Source organism: Pseudorasbora parva, chromosome 10, assembly GCF_024679245.1.
Source record: "Pseudorasbora parva isolate DD20220531a chromosome 10, ASM2467924v1, whole genome shotgun sequence".
Classification (NCBI taxonomy): Eukaryota; Metazoa; Chordata; class Actinopteri; order Cypriniformes; family Gobionidae; genus Pseudorasbora; species Pseudorasbora parva.
This window is the reverse complement of record NC_090181.1, coordinates 22,591,935-22,612,955: the sequence shown is the minus strand read 5'-3', so window position 1 is coordinate 22,612,955 and position 21,021 is coordinate 22,591,935. Positions and strand designations below refer to the sequence as shown.

Sequence of the window (21,021 nt, the reverse complement as noted above, 5' to 3'; positions counted from 1 at the left end):
TCACTGAAAGCCATGGGCGGAGCGTGATGTCCAGCTCCTACTCTCTGGATGTAATTTGAGCAAAATGGGTGGAGCTAGACGGTCAAACCACGCCCTGACCATAACGCTATCCATCACCACTAGATTCACAGAGGTGGAGTTGGATTGGGTCAAGATCAACCCACGACGTCCAGAGAGGCGGAGCTGGATGTCATTTGGCTATGCAGTGAGCGCCACTTTATTAAATAAATATATAACTTTAAAAATATCTCAAACATATGTTGCTATTAAACGAAGTAGAGGTTAAATAGAGAAATATATGAAATAAAAGCAGTAGTAGTACTCCCGCCTTTCTAAAAAAAAAAAAAATGTGTGTGTGTATGTGTGACGGTTCATTCGTCTGTGGAACAGCACACCCCATTTGAGTTCTCTGTGAAACAGCGTGACGTCAAACAGCAGTCAAGCAACTAAAACACTCCGCATCCAGCGTGCCTTTCACCCGGGATCTGACAGCAAGGCTCAATGCAAATGTGCTTATAAGGTAAGAATTAAAACCATACCGAATGCATTATTCATTACAAACATTAAAACTTAGAAATGGCACGAGAAAGAAAACACTGTTGTTGGTATTGTTTTCAGAGAGCTTCAGTGCATACATTTATATAATTTTTACTTTGATATTTGCCATTTTTCTCTCATATTAGTAATCATTTCTTGAAATTCCGTCTTCACAGTATCACTAAACACTCTATTTTATCATGTTTTGATGTCACTGGTGGTTTTCTTGCTGTTGCAGGTTCTCTGGCTCGCTCTCTGGCTACTGGATTTAATAAAATGGGACTGTTTGATGCTCTTAGAGATTTTAGTTTATTAACATGGCTAAGAGAAGAAAGACAGTCTCGGAGGCTAATTCTGTTTATCGTTTTCATTGCTTTGCTGTTGGACAACATGCTGCTGACGGTGGTCGGTAAGTGCTACTGTTGCTCACACCTGTTACATGTGAAAGCATATAGGCTACATATGATGCAGAGTGAACATCCCTCACAGCGACCCCTCTATGCAAACACGGCTTTGGCTATATGATGCGTTTCATGATTAAATATATTTTCACATAGGCACAAGAGACACAATCTCTACTGACTTTCTCTACTGACACAATGAATATAAAATATCTGTAAAACACTATTCACCTTACCATTGAATTTGATATTCTGCATTATGTTATTATAAAATTGTATAATGTAACATTTGAATTCAAACGAAACTCGTTTACTATTCAACTGTTAAATACTGCTAGTGTGTTATTTTTCTTCTTCTATTTTTTAATTCCCCCCCCCCCTCATAATTCTTTAACTTTTGTGTAGATAGTAGAAATAAAATGACGCCATTCAAACTATCCGTTAAATAAATTATCTCTATAAATTCTCTATAAATTAGGTTGGGTATTCAAAAATAAATAAATAAATAAATAAATAAATAAATAAATAAATAAAAACACCTATGTTTAGCATTGTATTTATTTATTTAATAATTCATTAAAAAATCAGCATTAATTTAAATGAATTGGAAACGTTTGCTCGAAAAATAAATGCATTCAAATTAAAATTATAAATCTGGTATGCTTATGATAGAAAATAAATGCGTTTATCTGTACTAAACGATTGTTCTCCCTTTTAAACGGTAAACTGTCTGCTGCACCAGTGGCTGCAGTTGATCTGAATTAAGGTATCATGTCCTCGAGCGCTTCGTCCGCGCGCGCGCTCTCATTAAATGTGACAGTGACGCGCGCTAAACTGTCTGTGTTTGTTCTCACGTCCGCGAGCCAAGAAACGGGCACGTCAATTAAGCTGGAAAACCACTATGAATATGGCGTTTTTGTACAGAGAGATGGAACCAGACGAAAACTGAACCTGTCGCCTTTTGGCACAAGTGTTGAATGAAGAGTCTTTGGAGCGTTATCGCACACGGTGTCCCTGTGGGTTATTTATTTAGCAGGATAATATCAAACGCATTTACCGGACCAAATTGTTCACCTGAAAGGCCAAATGTGGTCTTACACAGCTAGATAAGTCGTTGCATTTCACTTTTTCAGGCAAATGCTTAGGTTATCTATTGCTGGCAAATCTAAAATCTAAAACTGATTAGTGATTTCCTAAATTTCAAGAGGACAACAAAGTTGGAATAGGCTACTTACTGTGACACCTCAAAAACAAAGTATTTATAGGATATAATTTTTTTTATACATGTTTAAACAAATCGATTATGTAAATCGATGGAATGTGGTTATTATAATTTCTTCTATTTCCTCTCTGTAGTGCCTATTATTCCAAGCTACCTGTACACAGTGGATGACGAGGCCGCTCAGGTGGTCCGGAATCACTCCATGTCCCCTCTTTCCCCATCTGGCACCTTCCAGAGCATTGTGTCTTTGTACGATAACACAACACGCCTGACAGGCTTCAGCCCGCAGATGAGCACGGCTGGCCCAATGACCCCGGCACCTACTTCTGTGATCCCTCCTCAAAATGGGTCAGACTGCCCCAAAGCAGATGACCAGCTACTGAACGAGAATGTGAAAGTGGGTCTGTTGTTTGCCTCTAAAGCAACAGTACAGCTAATCACTAACCCCTTCATAGGGCCCCTAACGAACAGGTGGGTTAAGGCAAATCACACATTTAACTTTGAAAGTACAGCAAAACAGCATTTCTCTCAAAAGGAGCGTGAGATTGCATGATATTTGTGTGTGCATTGAGTGTAAATGGAGTGTAAGTAAAGCGAATATTGCAGTGCAATTCTTTTCTGCCTCTGTTCAGCGACCAGCGGTAGTGTGATCACTCGTGCATGTGCTGTCACCCCTCCACATGCTCAGATTCGGACAGTCCGCTGCATCGAACGGATCCCACTAGAGCTTTGCAAACTCCTGGGATCAGTCAGCCATAATATTTTTAGCAATGTGCAACACTGATAGTGAAACATAAAGTGTTAAATGAACTCATAAGATGTGAAGCAGAGGCAAAAACGAAACGAAAAATACATTATTTATATGAGAATAAAAATTTTCATTTCACTTTACTTTACAGTGTCATTGTTACAGTGTAATCATATATTTAAGTACTGAGTAATATTAGTGAAGTTTTTATTAACAAAATTTCGGGAGGAGCACGCTCAGATAATTAAACCTATAATTAAACACAAGTGGAGCACATCAAGCTAATGAACGATAAGAGATGTGTATATATACACAGCAGATTTACCTTCTTTCGTTGACCATTTTCATTTTAGCATCCCTCCACCACCCCATCTCCTCACTTGATTCTAACAAACTCTTATTAGATGTCAAAACAATCTATAATACACTCTAGTCCAGTTCTAGAGTATCTCTATCACGGGGGGGTACTCTGGGTTCGGGCCAAATTCCGAGCCCGGAGCCCTCCCCCAGACAGCACGTCAAATACGCATAATCTTTACGTAATCTATATTTAATTTGATGTAAGTGTGAACTCGTGAAATTAACTACATGTATTTACTATAGGGTTATGGTAAGGTTAGAGTTTGGTTGAGGGTTAATTGCATGTAATTATGCATAATTTACTGTTATTACATGTAACGTATGTAACAAGGTAACTTTTTTTGTGCAAAGCATGGAAAAAGCAGGGAAAGCCTGGTTTTCAGGAAGTACCAACAAAATATCCAACACTTGATAATATAATGACATCTTAATTTTACTTATGAGATGCTAGCACTGCATTATGTAACACAGCATCCTGTGTTCAAAGAAAAGAAAAATGTTGGTACAAGTGTATTTTAATATGAGAAGAGATATTCCTGAGCCATTTCTTAAATTTAATTGCAGAATAGGATACCAGATCCCAATGTTTGCTGGCTTCTGCATCATGTTTGTTTCTACCCTCAGTGAGTACATAAAACATATTTCTAGTGTTGTTTTTAACATTAATCTCACATCTAAGTGTCTTTATGGAAAGGGTGGAGAAGATACCATATTTATATATGTAATGCAAGATTTCAAATATAGTGTGTCATATTTCTATAAAACATTCATCTGCTTTCCTCTTTCTTCTGTCTGTGTTTTATTCTGTGTGAAGTGTTTGCGTTTTCTTCGAGCTACACGTTGCTGTTTTTGGCCAGATCTCTTCAAGGTGTCGGCTCTTCCTGTTCTTCTGTGGCAGGTAACAGATTTTGTGCAACGTTACAGTAGATTTCAAAGGGATGCTGTCAAAAGCTGCAATCTAATGCCTTATGATAGATTTTTTTAGTGCAGAATTTGTAAACCCGAGTGCACTAAAACGCGTTTGACTTTGATGTTCTCAGAACTCTGCATGTATAAAGCCACTGTTAATGTTAATGGTGTTCAGATGCCGGTGTACAATGGACCCCGCTTCCATTGGAAGATGCGTACAGCCTTGTATCGAGATTACACTATAACAGACTCTTGCAACTCCTGATTAGTTCTTTCATTGTACGGGTCATTGAGGTTATTTTCCATTTATTGCTTGCTAGAATTGAAAGGGGTAACATAGTGAGCAATCAAATTGGCCTAAACAATTGTGAACATGAGCATTTACTTATAAATGTGAAAAAGCTAACTAAATAAAAACACTAATTTAAATAGACATCAAGAAAATATGTTTGATATAATCTCTTTAAGTTTCTAACTCTGATTGAAGTGAGGCTACAGGACGTGTTGCCCGTTTGTGGCTGACCTTTACCCTCTGTAACATTTTCTTTGTGTCGTTATGCAGGTATGGGGATGCTGGCAAGTGTCTACACAGATGATGAGGAAAGAGGAAATGCTATAGGAATTGCCCTCGGAGGACTAGCCATGGGAGTTTTGGGTGGGTACTGCATGTTTAACACTTGGTTTGCACTGATTCCACTGGAGATCTTGAGAGTGTCCTAATTCTAATCTTACAACTTTGAGCACATACCAAGAAAAGAGATGTTAAAGGAATAGTTCACCCAAAAATGAAAATTCTCATTAACTTTATTTTACTAATTTATCTAAATTTATTTGTTCTGCTGAAGAAATGTAGAAGTATGTTGGATTTTTTTTTAAATACTATGGATTTGTGGTTCCCCACAACTGGTTACAAGCATTCTTCAAAATATCTTCTTTTGTGTTCAGTAGAACAAATAAACTCATACAAGTTTGGAACAACTTTAGGGTAAGAAATTGATGACATCATTTTCATTTTTAGGTGAACTGTCTCTTTAAGTTAGGGGGTTATGCGTTAAGTTAGCCTGGATGCCAGCCGAACTTACCCCTGCCCACAGAATTTTTAGGTTGAGCGGTTCGGTCTGGCCTTGATCCATAGAGGATTAATTGTCCCCGAACAGAAACTGTTCGGACCAATGAAATCATCAGGGTGTGCTTTAAACGATGACAGACAGATGATCAACAGTAACGTAATCATGCACGTCATCAAAGGAGCTTGGATTATATTTGTTCGAATCCTAAACGGAGAGCTTGTTTGTATATGCATTCACCTTCACAATTTCTCTCAAAAATGATGATCATGTTGGGTAAGTACTCTGTGTATCATTAAATTATTTTATTTTTTACAACACCGGCAAAGATCGTTTATTCCAGCGCGCGTGCAGACAGGGTTGCCAAATTTTACAACAAAACCCGCCAACTACTAGCCCTAAACAATAACTTCTTGGGGGGTTCTCCGGAAAAAAAATGGTGTTTGGGGGGTAAAATGTGTGTTATTTTGCTAAAATTGGCACTCATGGGTCTGCATATCACATAATTGTCGCTTCAACCCGCGGACATAGAAAACAACCAGCGGGAAAAAACGATGACTTGGCAACGCAGTGCAGTTGAGCTCTGTTGACATTTGACATTGTGTCGATCATTGCTCTGATTGGTTGTTGGTCTATTCAATTGAGGTCTTTCCTGGTTCAGTTGAAATACGCCCCACAATCACAGCCCAATGGAGCAGTTTCAGGATGCGTTCACACTTGTCATGTTTGGTTCGATTAAAACGAACCCTGGAGCGATTGCTCGTTTAGTGCTTTTAATTTGAACATATGTGAACGCTGCCATCCGAACCCTGGTGCACACAAAACAAGCGGACCGAGACCTCTAAAAAGTCAGCTGATTTGACGACGCGGAAAGATCGGTGTATCCAAAATTAATAACGTTAGCGTTAGAGGACAAACGTAGAGCAACAAAGAAGTGCCTCATCAATATTTATTCCGACGAGCATGTTTCGAAAATGCTAGAAAAAACGCACAAAAAGAATACCTGGTTATTCTCATCAAAGGACCCGTGTTGCCCATTTGACGGTACAGACGACGGAATTGCCGTCTTTTTTGAATAAGAGACGGCCGTCTCTTTTCTGCATACAACGGAGGAAATCCTGGTGCTGTTTTGAATGTTTTCAATATTTTATGAGCTCTTGATGATCGCGTTTATTCCAGCACACAGCATTGTTTTGAATGTTCGGTAAGCAAGCTCCTAATTCATATAAGCCGACCAATCAGGTTGTGAGTGTCTCCCTATGCCTTTGGTTCGGTAACTTTAGGTTCGCTGTTAATAATGCCAGTGTGAACGCTAAGCGGACCAAGATACGTTTTGTTTTTGTGTTTTGGTCCGGACCAAACTAACCAAACTAACCGAACTACAAGTGTGAACGCACCCTCAGACTCATATTCTGACTAGAATTGAGTATGACCACGCCAGACTAGCGTTAAGTGCCTCTGAGTTTAAAATCAGTAGTTAACTTTAAGTGCCCTGTTTAAAGCCCAGGAGCAGTGGTCAGAAGAAATGTCCTGAGTAGGGCCTGAATCTGGTGCTTCATGTTAATGGTGTCATGCTTTAACCTCTGTTACGGGATGTATAATCATTTCAAGTAAAGCATTCAAAATGTTTTCATCCACTAAATGAGAGCTATCTTACAAAACAATGTGATTAAATTTTGATGTTGTTGTTAAAGTGCGCACATACTGTACCTTAATCAAGTGGAGAGCAACAGAAAAAACGGAGCACTAACTTAAATTAAAACCTTTAAAACTATATTCATCCAGCTAGTTCAGACTCAAAATGGCTGTGTTCCTGTAGAACACTTTTCCTGTGGTTTGTTCTATAGGCCAATTATTATTGGATTTGTGGCATGTGATGGTTCAAAGCATACTGGCAATGTCAAAGTTTTCAAAGTAAAGAAGTGCAGTGCTTCCACAAATCTGTGAGCCATTATAGGTGCTGTATGTAACTTTTTCACCTTACTAAAGCATACAAATATCATAATGCTTGCAGATAATTGGGAAACATGCTTAATTCACCTACTTGTTTCTTAGAAAACCAATGCTACTGCCAGATATTCTACTTTGAAATGTACCATTCCGTGTCTAAATGTCTGTTTTTGTTTTAATCTGTGGCCTGTCTATTTAGACACCCCAGGTTGCCAGTTAGTGGAAAAACACAGCGTATTGCTGCCATGGAAGCCAGCAAACAAACTGGATCAAAGATCGCAGATTCTACCCAATTCTAAGCCTCTGCATCCATCAAAAAATTTCAACTTACAAGTCTATTCTGGTTTCATTATCTAATGGCACGCTCCTGTTGAGCTGCTTGAGCTGGCAACCCACGTGAGCGTCGCGTTCAAGCCTGCAGTCTCCCTCTCATTTACTGAAGCTTTTGCGCCTCGATCCACCCCCCCCCCACCCCCCCGGTGACTGGTCCCGGTATAGCCGCCCCTCTGTGTTTTCTAATGGACGCGAGACAAACTAAACAATAAAATTACACTTCAAATATTTTTTACCCAAAGTTAGTTTATGTCACTGAAGGCAGTTATCATCACGATGATTTCATTTCGAGTGTTCGTTTTTAAAATAAGTTTAGTTTTAGTTTTGCTACATTTCCATAACCGTTTATTTCACACCAACATAATTAATTGTTCTGCATCTGTGAGAGTGTGGGCGGGCTTTTGATATCGCAGCTGTACTTCCTGCTCTACTTCCTGCTCTCTACTGCGCAACTCCGGTCCCGAAATCGCTACTGCGCAGACTCGGTCCCAAGATGTCTGCGCCGTGCAGGCCGCCTAAAAGCTTCAGTCGTCCATATTTTTTTACGGTCTATGGTCGAGTCTGAGAAGGACAGGGTGGGGAAACAGAGATTTCCAATATTTGGACCTATTTCAGTACCTATTTCAACCACTAGCTGTCAATCCTACATACTGCACCTTTAATCTTGACTCATATATATTATATGTGTGTATGTTATGCAGTTGGCCCTCCATTTGGCAGTGTCATGTATGAGTTTGTCGGCAAGACTGCTCCTTTCCTTATCCTGGCAGTGCTGGCAGTGCTTGATGGAGGTGAGTGAAGCAATCTCTCCAACATTTAAAATTAGTGGGAAATCAGTCACATTTGCTTCATATCTGACGTGCGTTTCCCCCCCTTTTCATGAGCAGCTCTGCAGCTCTTTGTGCTTCAACCTTCGAAGGTTGAACCAGAGGTGAGTACAGTTCCTTCTTTTTCCTGATCTGCTCTAACCATCTGTTTTCGTGGGCTTAGCAGTAATAGGTAAACACTCACCTAAAGGTCAAGCTCTGCATTTGGATTTGGGCTTGAATTTGAAAACGAAGAATGTGTGTTTAGGTGTGGTTTTATAACTCCACTGTTATTTACATTGACATCTGGGATTCAACATGTCTTTTATTGGGCTAATATCCTAAGCAAGAGACTTGTTGTGACCTAGTGATGGATTACCACAGCCTATTTAATAATCAAGACTTGGGCTCAGTTTAAAAGTGCTGATGTTTATAACTTTAAAGTAAACTCAACAAGCTTGCCACTGAATCTTTACATTGTATTTCTCTTGTGGGCATGAAATAGGAGAAACGTTGGGGGTAATGTGCTTTTAGTACTGTGATTGCTGTAGTCTTATCAGTAACAGGACTCAAAACATTTGCAAGGGGAGTTTGGGTCTTTCACGCTTTACATTTTTAAACCTCAATATGGATCATATGGATTACAGTGATTGTTTGTGTAGATTGTACTGCATGTTGATAGCAATGTGTGTAGAGGGCTGGTGTAGGAGTAATGTGTATGTGCCTTAGTTTTCATCACAGTAAATGGGAATTGTACAATAGAGTGGCTGATCCACTCAAAGCATGTCTGACTTTAATCAGTGGTGCTGATGGGTATCAGTTACTGGAGACCCCAAGTGCCCCTCCTTTTCTTTGGGTGATCTGTTTTTTTTTTGTCATCTTTCATGAGAAATTAGGAATTTAACCCAGTTTTTCAGCATTAAATATGTTTGAAAGGAAAACTAAAGGCAAATGTTGCTATATAAAATATCTGTCTGTTAGGATGGTTTCACACTAGCACTTTTGGTTCACACCCGGGTTCGATTGATGTCAGAGTTTGGTTCGTTTGACCTGAGTCCGCTTAAAAAGTTGGTCTGGGGTTCGGTTCGTGTGAACTACCTTACGATTCGCTGTTGGTGTAAACGTAATCATACTAAATCGCAGAAGTGAACCGCTATTTAATGACATGATTTGATAAAAAGTGCGTGTTTTGTGTTTCACTCATTTTCCTAATGAGTGTGACTGACATACTGCAAACAGAGAGCTGTAGATCTAATTTCTGCTCATCTTCAGCATTCTTTAGAACAATTACCATACATTCATGGCAGATAGTGTTATTACGTACTGAAGCTTTGGTAACAAAACCAACACAAAACAAAAAAAATTAAGTAAAAATGTCTTTCAGGCTCTCAGCTATGAAAGTTCTCATATGGTCAATTATCTAAGTGGCATTTGATAAACGATTAGTTGTTTTTGTCATCATAGCACACAGTTATGGCCAGAAAGTGAGGGACCTGTCATCTCAAATAATCAATCAAATCAGTAATGCTTGTACATCAGGTAGTAATGCTCAGGCAGATCCTTAAGCTAGTAGCCACCTTGAGTGTAAGTATCCAACAGAATTATGGGAAATAATAGCAATGACTGACAACTATTTGTTTGGGGCTTGTGATCTTTAATGAGACCATTTGCAGAATCAATTAACCTGGTTTGGGCAGTACACCTGAATGTGACAGGGTGTTTTGAGTGGGATGACATGTCCACAGAGGAGCAGTATGTGCAGTGAAGTGGAAGGGCTGATTTAATGAGGGGAGTAATTGTCAGTTGTTGCCTGGTGACTGCTCCAAAAAAAAAAAAAAAAAAAAAAAGCCTGAAAGAGAGTGTCACTTCAGGCATTTCTTCCAATACACTGTTATGAAAGAAATATCCTAACTATATTATCACATTTTAAAATTTGTCAGTAACATTATAATAATGACGTTTTTAAATAGATTGCCTAACAGTGTCTATCTGCTATTGGTTGAACATACAAATATTCAGTGTTCAGCGAATCAGTATCGCTGTTAGGATGCTTAAAAAACAAAGCATTGTTTCAAATCAACCTACAGGTAGTTTGCTCACTGAAATTATACACATCGTCTTATCATCACATACATAAATAAAACATTTCTAACTGTTAAGCTTCATTTTTGTTTGGGCAAAACAGTCATAGCTAAAGTTATTTCTGAAATCTTTTGCTCCCTTCAATAAATGTAGCATAGGCATTTGCACAAGAGATTCCTCAATTCCCACATCAATATGGAGAGTTAAGGCTGGTATATTTTGTCACCCACAAAGTTGTCTGTGATCTTTTCACCGATCGCTTAGAGGTGTCATAAAGGAAACCGAATGCGTATGGGACATTATATTTATTGTTTTGTGGGACTCTCAAGTAGCTAATTTCCATGGGAACTGCCATAGTAGTGACTGGGTGGGATTTTTCATTATGTGCAGTGCACTGACGTACATCAGTTTATAAAAAAGTGCCTGACCTTAGGCCTGGATTATTAAAGGGTTATTTCACCCAAAAATGTACGTCATTAATGACTCACCCTAATGTTGTTCCTCACCCGTAAGACCTCCGTTCATCATCGGAACATAGTTTAAGATATTTTAGTCCCAGAGCATATGCATGCCCACTTTACTGTCCATGTCCAGAAAGCTAATAAAAACATCATCAAAGTAGTCCAAATGTGACATCAATTGGTTGATTAGAACCTCTTGAAGCATCGAAAATACATTTTGGTTCAAAATTAGAAGATTGCAGCGACTGTGTTCTTCCACAACCAGGAATAATCTACCAAATCTTCCTCGGCATGTTTGTTGTTGGCTAGCAAGAGCCCTCCATGAGTCGGTGGGTGGGGCTACTGGATTAGACGTTCTGTAGAGGTGTGTTTACACCTTTACAGAACAAGCACAAGACCGTTTTCTGGGTCTAGTGTCTATAAAAGCTTTTCTTTGACTAACAAGGAAGTTTTCAGCTCTGAACTTAGAGGATATTGTTATATCCACCATGATCAAGAGAATGTTGATTTCTCAATTCATCACCCCTTTAATCGCTGGAACCGCTCCATCTTTCACGAATCCAGAGTTGAACTGTACCTTGTTTATTAACCATTGTCGACTTTGCACAACTCCGCTGCTCCGGAAGAACAAACTCATCCACTGTCCAATTAACACTGGGTTCTTTGGGAAGCTGTACAGGGTTGTCTTACTCTGACAACCAAAAACCACACTTCTTTGGTGACATTGTTGATTTCGTGAAGTCCTGTGACCGCAACAAAGCCAGCTTCCCTAGTGTTTGCTCTCTTGCTCTAGCCGCGCACCCGCCCTTTCCGGGAGAAGATCCCGTATGGCCTGTACAAGGACATTCCGCCCTATCTGATGTCAGGTAGACCCATACTGAAACCGGAAGGAGTATTTCTGGCACAGAAATACCAACTTTTTTATGGTATTGTTTTTTTTGGTATCCAGACAAGATTTAAACTTTGTCGGCTGAAGACCCAAGTTTGGTTTGATGAGGAAAAACGTACCAAGCATAATGTTCCCTAACCATTTCTGATTTATAACACTCACTCACAGTGTTCGGAATGGCCTTGCGGCTGTCTGAGCTAAAAGGAAAGCTGATCGATGTTATCCGTATGTTTTTCCGTCATCTCTGTTACTCAGATGTACAGCAGAATCAAATTATGTTGCTTTATTTTCCTGTTTAACACCCTGAAGCTGCTTTAAAACAATCAGCATTGTATAAAGCGCTATATTAATGAATGACTTGACTACATGGGAAAATTATGATTATTCAGATTTAAAAAAATAATATTTTTTTGTTTAATTTTACCAGAACCAAAAAGGAACATCACTGATTGCCCTCATGAAGGATCCATACATCCTCATCGCAGCAGGTCAGGCCAGTCAACACAAATAAACTGTTAATTCTTACTGATATATCAAAAATAAAAGTGCAAACCTTAGTATCTATGCATAAATCACCTTTTTATGCTTGCCTTCATATTATCTGTTCAAAGATGAATGTTTTTATTTAGAATGCATTCAGATCTGTGTGTGTGTGTGTGTGTGTGTGTGTGTGTGTGTGTGTGTGTGTGTGTGTGTGTGTGTGTGTGTGTGTGTGTGTGTGTGTGTGTGTGTGTGTGAAAGAGAGAGAGAGAGAGAGAGAGAGAGAGAGAGAGAGAGAGAGAGAGAGAGAGAGAGAGAGAGAGAGAGAGAGAGAGAAAGAGAGAAAGAGAGAAAGTGAAGTGGTCAAGAAACACATCTGTGTTTGTCTCTGCCTCCCCTCCTCTCCAATTACAGTGGCCTGAGTGCAGGGGCAAGATGATGCTGTTTATTATATCTGAGAAAGGAAAAGAATGGGCGCTGAGGGAGGGGGGACAGAAAGAGAGAATTCTTCAGAGGATGAATCCACTTACCCTCCTCATTTTCTTTTTCAGGTTCCATTTGTTTTGCTAACATGGCCATTGCTATGCTGGAGCCGGCTCTGCCCATCTGGATGATGGAGACGATGTGTCCCAGGAAATGGCAGCTAGGTTGGAGATTGTGCCTCTTTTTAATGTACACACTTACACATTTCACTTCAATTCCTGTTTTTTCAAAGGAATTGTCACTGTTGGCAAGGTGGAAAATAAGTCACAATTTACAAAGAAAGATGGACAAAGAGAGAGAAACAGCAATAAAAGTCAAATTATGTTTTATGAATTTAGGCTACGTTAGCAGGACATTAAAGAGCTAACGAGAGTGAATATGTAGAAAAGTGTCCAGGTGGTTACAAAAACAGTTTTTACAATTACAATTAGATTTACAATTGACAAATTTACAATTAGTTACATTTACATAATTTTTTATTAAAATGTATGAACTTTTATTCAAATCATGAACACCTAGCAGTTCACTTATGAACCCCATCCTGCTATAATACAAAAATAATGTACATTTTTAGGTAAACATCATCATTTTAGTATTTAAGTATTTGTTTTACTAAACTTTATTAATGCAAATTTCCATTATTGTAAAATGGCTGGGCTTGAATTGGATGACTTTCATTATTGTATTATGGTAATGTTAATTTTCGGATGACATGTTTATTTTTTGGTGAAAAAAATTATTTTCTTAATCCAAAGTGTATTTATTATTACTGTAACAATGTCTTAGCAAGATTAACATAATTGCTAATTAGTATTGAGAAAAATAAATGGTTTAAGTATCTCTCCAGCTTTGTGTGTCTAGATAAATTCCTTTCAGATACTTTCAGAATTGTGTAAAGAAAAAGTGGTAGTACTTTACATTAAGGTCTCAATTCATGAGTTCACACTTACATATCATTTAAAGGGAGTAAAATTTAAATGCGCATTTGACGTGCTGTCCGGGGGGGAGGCCTCTGAGCTCAGAATTTGGCCCAAACCCAAAGTACTCCTCCATGTATGTAAGTGATTAGAACTAAAAGTATGGAGAAGGGTTGGTGGAGGGATGCTGATAAACTGTCAATGAACAGAGGTAAGACAGCTGAATATATATATACCTCGTATCATTGATTGGCTAAGTGCTTTCCACTCGTCTTAATTATCTGAACATGCTACACCCAAATAAAATTAATAAAACAATTAACTGACATGAACTAACCATGATCAAAACATTTTTGTACAGCATTTATTAACCTTTGTTAATGTTAGTTAATAATAATGTTAATGTCTGTTCACAGTGCTTTAACTAATGTTAACAGATACAAATTTGAATTTTAGCGTTTTAATAACAATTACTATGAACGCTGTAGAAATATTGTTCATTCTTAGTTCATGTTAACCCATTAACTGCTAACAAATGAAACCGTACTGTTAAGTGTTACCGAAAAAGTACTAAAAGTAGTAAACCCTTGTCCTCCATATAGAACCCTTTACACTCCAGACTGTAAAATACAATTTAAACAGTTAGTGTCTTCTGGGTTTCTCCATGGGTTTCCTGCTGTTTACGAAGATTTGACAGATAATAACGAGAAAGAGAATGAGAGAAAGGAAAGCAGAGAACCAGGGAGAGTGAGGGGTTGCAAAGGGAGTGTCTTTGGTCTGGCAGGATATTGAGGTGTCATTGGCAGGCAAAGGAAAAGCAAGAAAGCTAATGAAAGAGAAGGAGCGGGAGAATGAGAGAAGCAGCTTCATAACAGCGTCTGTGAGACGAGCAGCAGCTTTGAGATCAAACTGATACTGTGTCGTCTTATCTGAGCTCTCCCCTCCCTCTCTCTCTTTCTCTCTCTTCTCTCCTTTTAGGGGTTGCATTCGTGCCAGCCAGCATCTCATATCTTATAGGGACCAACATCTTTGCCGTTTTGGCTCACAAAATGGGAAGGTAGGAGAGGGAAATTAATGTGTTTTCCCCCCCTACTTCTCTTTCCTTATCTTTCTCCGCTCTGCTATCAGCTTCCTCTGTTTTGAAACAGCTCTAAATGAGTTTCTGTCACCAGGTTTTGTATTTGTGTTTTTAAGCATCAGTTTTAACATTTGTTTGTTTATTGTACACACTATGCTTATAATAAACAATTAGAACTTATACTATTGATTTATTTATTTATTTAGTCTCACATTATCCTTCAAAAATCATTCTACATTAATATGCTGATTTGGTGCTATAAAACAGTTATTAATGTTAGATGCTTTATATTTATAAGGAGACAGGATTTTAAAAAAATCAGGATGCTTTGATGAATAGAACATTCAGAAGAACAACTTTTATTTTTAGTGCATTTATTTATTTAGCATTTAAACGTTAGTGTATAAAATTTTTATATATAATTCTTTGCTCACTTCCATCAGCAGGGTCAAACCAACTATCATTCTTATAGTCTCTCTCTCTCTCTCTCTCTCTCTCTGTTTTCTGTAGATGGCTGTGCTCACTTATAGGGATGCTGCTGGTTGGAGTCAGCATTCTCTGTGTAAGTTCTTCTAGAATAAATCCATGTCAGGATTAACTTTTCTCAGAGAATACACACAACACCTGGGAATATTTCAACACCCTATCTTTGTGTATCTTCAATTGCGTTGTGGATTACAGATATTTTTGTTGCCCACTAGCTCTGTTGAAGAAAGCTAGTGGGGAAGAAAGTTTATTTTGAAATGATGTGCTTTGACTCTTTGTCCTGGACATATCCTGCTTAGCAGGAAGACAGTCTGTTCTCTTATAGATGCTTATCAAATTAGACTGGAAATCAAGTTCAGATGAGAGTCAAGTACACATTTGAGTTTTGCTAATGGAAAAAAACATCAGGTTTAAAAAAAATGAAAGTGCTGTATGCCCTGTATTGAGCTCTTCTAATTGTCTTACAGGTGCCTTTTGCGAAAGACATATACGGACTCATTGTGCCAAACTTTGGAGTTGGATTTGCAATAGGTGAGTCTTAATACAAGTTTTCATATTTTTTGATTGGCACAGAGACCTGGAGGGCAAAGCATCCATAGAAATGCAGCGCAGGCATGACAGAATGGGAAAGAAAGCTGATTTAAGCAATTTTAAGCATGGTTGTTGGTGCCAGATGGACCAGTCAATATTTCACAATCTGCTCAGTTACTGGGATTTTCATGCACAACCATTTTACAAAGAATGATGTGAAAAGGAAAAAAATTGCACAAGCTCACCAAAATTGGACAGTTGAAGACTGGAAAAATGTTGCCTGGTCTGATGAGTCTCGATTCCTGTTGAGATATTCAGATGGTAGAGTCAGAATTTGGTGTAAACAGAATGAGAGCATGGATCCATCATGCCTTGTTACCACTGTGCAGACTGGTGGTGGTGGTGTAATGGTGTGGGGAATGTTTTCTTGGCCCACTTTAGGCCCCTTAGTGCCAATTGGGCATTGTTTAAATGCCACAGCCTACCTTCTGACCATGCCCATCCCTTTATGACCACCATGTACCCATCCTCTGATGGCTTCTTCCAACAGGATAATGCACCATGTCACAAAGCTCGAATCATTTCAAATTGGTTTCTTGAACATGACAATGAGTTCACTGAACTAAAATGGCCCCCACAGTCACCAGATCTCAACCCAATAGAGCATTTTTTTTGCGATGTGGTGGAACGGGTGCTTGGATGTGCATCCAACAAATCTCCATCAACTGCAAGATGATATCCTATCAATATGGGCCAACATTTCTAAAGAATGCTTTCAGCACCTTGTTGAATCAATGCCACATGGAATTAAGGCAGTTCTGAAGGTGAAAGGGGGTCAAACACAGTATTAATATGGTGTTCCTAATAATCCTTTAGGTGAGTTTAGATAGATGAGCAGTGAGCCTAGAATATGAGTGCAAATAGCTGGTTAAATGTTTTCTTTATAATGTTTTCTACTGAAAAACGCTTATTGTAAAACTTTGTTGCGTTTATACTCTGCGCTTATCTGCTGGCCGTTTTATAGTATGCATCATTAATAAGCTGTATATTAAATGTGGTCTTTTAATGTCACTGTCTTACTGCATTAGAACTTAATACCTGGTAAAAATGACTGGTGGGCAAAGAAGGAAAGCCTTGTAAATTTTCTCTATGATTGAACTGTGTTACTATAAGTTACTTAGTGGTGTTACTCCTTTTAAACGTTTGCTTTAAATGTTTAAAAATGTTTGCTTTAAACTACATTAAAACATTTATTTAAACGTGGAAAGAAATAAAAATGCTGATAATAATTATTTTATTTTATTCAGAAAATGCAAAATAGATGTATTTTCACAGTGGCATCAGACCCACTGTAATAAGGTCTACATATATCTTGTTGTCTGCAGGTATGGTGGACTCTTCAATGATGCCTATCATGGGCTACCTAGTAGATCTGAGGCACGTGTCTGTGTACGGTAGTGTGTATGCCATTGCTGATGTTGCCTTCTGCATGGGCTTCGCTTTAGGTAATGAACAACATGAAAAATGAATTTAATCCATTATAAATGTCTTCATTAGTTTTCATTCATTCATTTTAAGTTAAATTTGGAAGAATTTATTTAGAGGAATTTAACACTCGTGTCTGTTGTGTAGGTCCATCCGCAGGCGGAGCGATCGCGCGGAGCATCGGCTTCCCCTGGCTCATGACCATCATTGGTGTTATAGACATCCTGTTTGCTCCTCTCTGTTACTTCCTGCGAAATCCTCCTGCCAATGAGGAAAAGATGGTCAGACTCCACCATATGTCATTTATCCATTCAACATTACATTCATTCCAATCTATTCACTTTTAAACGCAGATATTAAAGCAGTATATACATATTTACAAGTCAATTTAAATTTGCATACAAAATATACATTTATATTGCATATAAAATGTTTACCCCCAAAAACATATTTCCAAGTGAAACAGGATATTCAACGAGAAAAAAAAATGTAGGGATTTTATCCAAAGGGAATTGATTGGATGATGGCTTTTACAATCCAGAATTAAGCCAGAACAATTATCAAAAAGAGTCAGAAATAACAGTAAGTCATTTCAGAGGAAGATCAAGTTATTTTATTTTGTTTAAATATTACAGTGCACCAATGAACAAGTTACAAAAAGTCCGGGACAATGCATTAAAGTAAAAAGCATCTATTTTAATTTCATACCTTTATCACATGGGCAGTTTTGGTGCGTTTCTAAGATAATCATAAGCTATATAATAAGCTGATATAGTAAATAAGTAACTGTAAATAATTTATCATATGAAAACAAGTAAAAGCATTGCAATGTTTGATATGGTATATTTGTGTCATGTTATTTTTATCCATATTCTCTTCATTATTATCATTTTTATTATTCTAAATAATAACCGACATTCGCATATATAAGCTTTCCTTTTGATTTCATCCCTAACTTCAAGTCACTGACCTGATAGAATATGGCCACAACAGGAAATTATGTTACATAATAGGTACAAATAAAAACTGCCCTTAAGCTAAGATCAAAGAGTGATGCTGATCCGAACAGACTCGTGCGTTTGCCCTTGAATGCTGTGTGATCAAAGCCAAGCATCATGGTCTTTCTTTCTCAAGAGGAGCACTACACTGCTCCTGAAGAGCACTAACATACACACGCACACAAGCCAGATCTCTATGCCTCCGTGCTTACGCACTTTTTATCAAAGCTTCATTCAATCATAGTGCAATAAACCCACCATCGCTCACTATCAGGGGCGCACTGCGAATGACATGAACCACGTCCACAAATGATGATGTCATGGGTATTAATAATATTGTTGATATATACAGTACGGTTATGTTTATGTTGATAACCATTTCCGTTTAGCTTAAAGCTGTGGAAGCTTTAACCAATTTATCATAGTATCCCGTTTATACAAAAAATGTGAATAAACAATTTAACCCTGGCGCTTTTTTTAACCAACATTTTTACGCTTTGGTTTTGAAACTTGGTAAAGTTTTTGGCAATTGCTTTATGAACATGCACACAAAAAAAATCTAAAGGTTAAATGGTCCTAAAAAAATATTCACACGACTTGCGACCAATTGGAAATGAATGGGAAACGTATTTTACCTAGTGGAAACGTTTGATACTGCGCCCAAACAAAATCCTACTGAAAAGCTTTTTTTTTTTTTTTTTAGATAAATTTATATTTGGAACACCACTTGTTTCAATTAAGGGCATTGGTTTTCTCACAGTTTTAGAGTAAAACATGTTTTAGAAAGTAAATATTTAATCTAAAAAAATCAAAAATAGTATTTTTGTGTGCATAACAATATTTTTTTTACATGTTTACATTTTTTTTGATAAGCTGCCAGCTATCTTCTTAAAAAAAAGAGACCAAACTTCATTCTCTTACGTCGAAAATTTTATTTTCAGGTCTATGCTCAAAAAGTTAATAAATGGATATTAACTACTGCATAAATATAACTGAATACCATAAAAACTCGTAAAAATACAAAATCTTAAAAAAAAAAAAAACATTTTTATGATTTATCTGTAAAGTATAATAATAATAATAATTTATTATAAATTGTTTGAATTTTTTTGGGCATGCTGGTCCATCATAACGGCAGGTTATATATTATATTAAAAATATATACATCATTTAACATTAAATAAATGAGATGAAAGTGACTTGCGAATGAAGTTCTAAATCTTCCTTTCCATCTGTGCACACAAATCCATAATCAGCATTCAAGCATGCAATGTATTGTTTCCTGCATATATAATTGTTGTGTAACTACATATGCTGATTCAGTCTATGTAAATTTGATTCCTTTGTACTGTATGTGGAGTAAGATCTCATGTCTGTGTTTTTCAGGCCATTCTAATGGACTCTAATTGCTCAATGAAGACCCGTTCCTACTCCACCCAGGGCTCCAGCTACCAAATGGGCGACGATTTTGACCCTGAGAGCCCTGAATAGGCCTCATCCAGTTCAAAGCCCTCAGCCATGTATGTCACCCAGAGTATCTATTTTGTCGTATGAAAGAGGAAAACAACAGACTTTAAAGAAAACCACAATGATGATTTGTGAGAATGTCCCATATCTGTCCCATGCTGTCCTGTGGTCGTGATGGTCATGTTATTCTAAAGCAAACCAAAGTTCTTGTCGCTGTTTGTTCTCAATGTGGGAGAGGTGAAATATCTAACCAACAGCCTTATCGATATAACATTTGTATTGGATTCAAAAAGCATGATTTGAGAGAGGACAAAGAAAAAAATTAACTACACTTTTATTCGATACAAAAATGCTTATATTTTATAATTCAAAAGTAAGAAGACAAACAATGAAAGATTCATTCAGTATGACTTAATGGACAGATATGTATTGGATATTTATTGTTTGCCTGTGGTGATAGGAAAGTATGGTCTTCATATGTATCTATGGGTCCTGTTGAAGTGTTTTCATAGGCGTGATCGTCAGTGAAGGTGCAGTTGAGTCAGATAAACCTTGAAATGGGCCTTAAAATGTTGCCATTCGTATCATAATCAGTTCAAACTACATATTATAGAAACAGCTACAGGACATTTAGGCCAACTGATTTTTTACATTCGGTATCGATTGCTGCAAATCTGGTACATTATTTGATTGAGAGAGCCAACTGAGATTTTACTAGAACCTATAGCTTAACACACTTCAAAATATTCACAGTCCTTTTTTTGTGGAAAAGCAAAAGGTCTGACAGCGTCAGAGAATCAAGCAGAATGTCCACAAGTCCTACTGTCACATTCTGCTCGTGTGACGTTTGCAGAAAATAATGTACTGTACTATCGAAGATGAGCCACAGTTACATTTTGATCATATGTGGTGACAAGCTGTTTCAGTTTAGTTCAATAAAGCTGTAATATTATTGCTGTAAAGCATCCAGATACTTTAGGTACTTTAGATTATATTTTGCTTTTAAATTGTATATAGTATATATGTATATTTATATATTTTAGTAAGTCATTTGAATGTGCTGGAATGCTAATACGTTCATTTGTAACAAATGCCTCAATATTGCTCCATTGCTCTTTCCCAGTCATTTTTTTTTTAACTTTTCATATCTTTTTTTTCCTTCTTCGTTTGCTTCTAGTAAATTCGTTATTGATCTTCTTTTTAAGTACTGAACTGGCTGTGAAATGAAACATGGCCTTAAATTGAGCTCCTTCAATCTTAAATGCTTAAAGCCATATAAATAATAACTGGGGGTTTATCAAGACTATAAATATTTTATTTATTTTAATGGA

The 21,021-nt window shown here is 37.5% G+C and overlaps 1 protein-coding gene across 1 annotated transcript; it reads left to right on the top strand.

The window, feature by feature from the left end:
- Positions 1–419: 419 nt before the first annotated feature.
- slc18a2 (solute carrier family 18 member 2) lies at positions 420–20,642 on the top strand. Its single transcript, XM_067455551.1, has 16 exons — positions 420–520; positions 776–946; positions 2,295–2,631; positions 3,833–3,891; positions 4,083–4,166; positions 4,740–4,832; positions 8,229–8,318; positions 8,415–8,458; positions 12,193–12,253; positions 12,797–12,892; positions 14,624–14,702; positions 15,234–15,285; positions 15,677–15,740; positions 17,126–17,245; positions 17,373–17,506; positions 19,610–20,642. The coding sequence occupies exons 2-16, from the start codon at positions 814–816 to the stop codon at positions 19,712–19,714; spliced, it is 1,551 nt and encodes a 516-aa protein (XP_067311652.1). The 5' UTR covers positions 420–520; positions 776–813; the 3' UTR covers positions 19,715–20,642.
- The last annotated feature ends 379 nt before the right edge of the window (positions 20,643–21,021 follow it).

Bases quoted from the DNA above. Each gene is read 5' to 3' on its own strand.
- slc18a2 (XM_067455551.1), top strand. From the start codon at position 814: ATGGGACTGTTTGATGCTCTTAGAGATTTTAGTTTATTAACATGGCTA. The intron at 8,319-8,414 runs GTGAGTGAAGCA...TTTCATGAGCAG, and splicing joins GCTGGCAGTGCTTGATGGAG to CTCTGCAGCTCTTTGTGCTT. The intron at 15,741-17,125 runs GTGAGTCTTAAT...TGTTGTCTGCAG, and splicing joins TGGAGTTGGATTTGCAATAG to GTATGGTGGACTCTTCAATG.